This window comes from Nomascus leucogenys, chromosome 4 (genome assembly GCF_006542625.1).
Source record: "Nomascus leucogenys isolate Asia chromosome 4, Asia_NLE_v1, whole genome shotgun sequence".
Lineage (NCBI taxonomy): Eukaryota > Metazoa > Chordata > Mammalia > Primates > Hylobatidae > Nomascus > Nomascus leucogenys.
Genome location: NC_044384.1, coordinates 118,492,744 through 118,496,348, shown reverse-complemented (window position 1 = coordinate 118,496,348; position 3,605 = coordinate 118,492,744). Strand labels below are relative to the sequence as shown.

Here is a 3,605-nt window from a genome sequence, read left to right as displayed (position 1 = left end):
AATTCCCACTCTAATAGGATTCTGTGCATAGAATTGATTTTTACATGATCAATTTGATGATCATGATCATCATCAAACTGCATAAAAAATACACCCAATTGAGAATTGTTCAACTGATTTTGTCATCCCTGAAAGTGGTTTCAGTAACCCCAGACTATGAAATATCTTTTTGAAACACATCCTCGAAGAACACCTGCTTGAAAGGAGGTTTTATGATCCTCATTTACAAATGAGAGAACTGAAGCTCCTAGCAGAGAGGTAAGAAAATTAGTGAGTGCTCAAGCTGGAATCTGAAACAAATCTTTCTGCCTCCAAAGCCCAAAATTGTTTCATCTGGCTGCAGCGCCCTGTGAGTAATCGAGCCCTTCATCTTGGGAAAGGCATATACAGACCCGGAGCAAAACAGTACGCAGCCATGCTCTGCATTTAGCAATACTTTGGTTTATTTTTGTTCTCACAGAAATCTCCTTTGCTCTTCCCCTCATTAGCTTCTTCTGGTTGGGCCCAGACCTGCCTTGAGGAGCCTGTACAGTTAAAACATGAACCCCACGGATATAGCAGACACCACCCTCGATGAAAGCATATACAGCAATTACTATCTGTATGAAAGTATCCCCAGGCCTTGCACCAAAGAAGGCATCAAGGCATTTGGGGAGCTCTTCCTGCCCCCACTGTATTCCTTGGTTTTTGTGTTTGGTCTGCTTGGAAATTCTGTGGTGGTTCTGGTCCTGTTCAAATACAAGCGGCTCAGGTCCATGACTGATGTGTACCTGCTCAACCTTGCCATCTCGGATCTGCTCTTCGTGTTTTCCCTCCCTTTTTGGGGCTACTATGCAGCAGACCAGTGGGTTTTTGGGCTAGGTCTGTGCAAGATGATTTCCTGGATGTACTTGGTGGGCTTTTACAGCGGCATATTCTTTGTCATGCTTATGAGCATTGATAGATACCTGGCAATTGTGCACGCGGTGTTTTCCTTGAGGGCAAGGACCTTGACTTATGGGGTCATCACCAGTTTGGCTACATGGTCAGTGGCTGTGTTCGCCTCCCTTCCTGGCTTTCTGTTCAGCACTTGTTATACTGAGCGCAACCACACCTACTGCAAAACCAAGTACTCTCTCAACTCCACGACGTGGAAGGTTCTCAGCTCCCTGGAAATCAACATTCTCGGACTGGTGATCCCTTTAGGGATCATGCTGTTTTGCTACTCCATGATCATCAGGACCTTGCAGCATTGTAAAAACGAGAAGAAGAACAAGGCGGTGAAGATGATCTTTGCCGTGGTGGTCCTCTTCCTTGGGTTCTGGACACCTTACAACATAGTGCTCTTCCTAGAGACCCTGGTGGAGCTAGAAGTCCTTCAGGACTGCGCCTTTGAAAGATACTTGGACTATGCCATCCAGGCCACAGAAACTCTGGCGTTTGTTCACTGCTGCCTTAATCCCATCATCTACTTTTTTCTGGGGGAGAAATTTCGCAAGTACATCCTACAGCTCTTCAAAACCTGCAGGGGCCTTTTTGTGCTCTGCCAATACTGTGGGCTCCTCCAAATTTACTCTGCTGACACCCCCAGCTCATCGTACACGCAGTCCACCATGGATCATGATCTCCATGATGCTCTGTAGAAAAATGAAAAGGTGAAATGCAGAGTCAATGAACTTCCCACATTCAGAGCTTACTTAAAATTGTATTTTAGTAAGAGATTCCTGAGCCAGTGTCAGGAGGAAGGCTTACACCCACAGTGGAAAGACGGCTTCTCATCCTGCAGGCAGCTTTTTCTCTCCCACTAGACAAGTCCAGCCTGGCAAGGGTTCACCTGGGCTGAGGCATCCTTCCTCACACCAGACTTGCCTGCAGGCATGAGTCAGTCTGATGAGAACTCCGAGCAGTGTTTGAATGAAGTTGTAGGTAATATTGCAAGGCAAAGACTATTCCCTTCTAACCTGAACTGATGGGTTTCTCCAGAGGGAGTTGCAGAGCATTGGCTGATGGAGTAAATTGCTACCTTTTGCTGTGGCAAATGGGCCCTCTAATTAATCTCTTGCTTTTGTGGAACAATATAGAAAACTGTTTTTCTAATAATATATCTCAGGCATAGTATATTCCATTGAGCCAGATGTATAAAGAAACAATTAGCAAAGTGATGAAACCAGATCTCAATTATTTATTGTAAAGGATTATCTGTTAATTGAAACCAAACTTTTTATACCGATATAGGGGTAAGGATATGAAGACATTAGCATGGTCTGATTTCCAAACATGAACTACAAGGCATTCAAAATCCAAACATATTTGTGAAAATTCAAACACAGTTTCTCACTTGTTTGTGGACATGTTTTGTTCTAATTATAACAGAGGAATATTAAAAATTTTTAAATAGGCTGGGCACAGTGGCCTGTAATCCCAGCACTTTGGGAGGCCGAGGTGAGTGGATCACCTGAGGTCAGGAGTTCGAGACCAGCCTGGCCAACATGGAGAAACACTGTCTCTACCAAAAAAATACAAAATTAGCCAGGCGTGGTGGCACATGCCTGTAATCCCCACTATTTGGGAGGCTGAGGCAGGAGAATCACTTGAACCCGGGAGGTGGAGGTTGCGGTGAGCTGAGATTACGCCGTTGTACTCTAGCTTGGGCAAAAACAGCGAAAGTCCGTCTCAAAAAAAAAAAAAAATTAAATAATACATAGGCCAAGAATACATTTACTTGAGGTCATTTACTTGTTTTTTTTTTTTTGAGATGGAGTCTCGCTCTGTCGCCCAGGCTGGAGTGCAGTGGCACGATCTCGGCCACTGCAAGCTCTGCCTCCTGGGTTCGCGCCATTCTCCTGCCTCAGCCTCCTGAGTAGCGGGGACCACAGGTGCCCGCCACCACGCCTAGCTAATTTTTTGTATTTTCAGTAGAGATGGGGTTTCACCATGTTAGCAAGGATGGTCTCAATCTCCTGACCTCGTGATCCACCCGCCTTGGCCTCCCAAAGTGCTGGGATTACAGGCGTGAGCCATCACGCCCAGCCATTTGTTTATTTTTTATTTTATTTTATTTTTGAGATGGAGTCTCACTCTGTCACCCAAACTGGAGTGCAGTTGTACTCGGTTCACTGCAACCTCCGCCTCCCGGGTTCAAGCGATTCTCCTGCCTCGGCTTCTCAAGCAGCTGGGATTACAGATGCGCGCCACTACGCCAGGCTAATTTTTGTATTTTTAGTAGAGAAGGGGTTTCACCATATTGGCCAGGCTAGTTGACCTCAGGTGATCTGCCTGCCTCAGCCTCCCAAAGTGCTGGGATTACAGGTGTGAGCCACCTCGCCCAGCCAAGGTCTTTTACTTGTTTATAAACAATCCCTTCGTAATGAAAATTAAGGATTAATAAAGTATGACAATACCTCCTTAATCATTTTGAAGTGCCTGCTATGAATTGAAATAAAAATAATCAACTAAAAGTTATTGTTGACATTGTATAAATATGGTTGTTAAAAAATTATGAAATTGTGAAAAGTGTCATCCTCTCAAAATATTGGCCCTAGCTTTTTGTTTTTGTTTTTGTTTTTGTTTTTGTTTTGTTTTGCTCTTGTTGCCCAGGCTGGAGTGCAATGGCACGATCTCAGCTC

General features: G+C 44.6%; 1 protein-coding gene across 1 annotated transcript; it reads left to right on the top strand.

Annotated features, from left to right (window-relative positions):
* Positions 1 to 464: 464 nt before the first annotated feature.
* CCR4 (C-C motif chemokine receptor 4) lies at positions 465 to 2,022 on the top strand. Its single transcript, XM_003256822.4, has one exon. It carries the CDS (start codon positions 540 to 542, stop codon positions 1,620 to 1,622), a length of 1,083 nt encoding a protein of 360 aa, XP_003256870.1. The 5' UTR covers positions 465 to 539; the 3' UTR covers positions 1,623 to 2,022.
* The last annotated feature ends 1,583 nt before the right edge of the window (positions 2,023 to 3,605 follow it).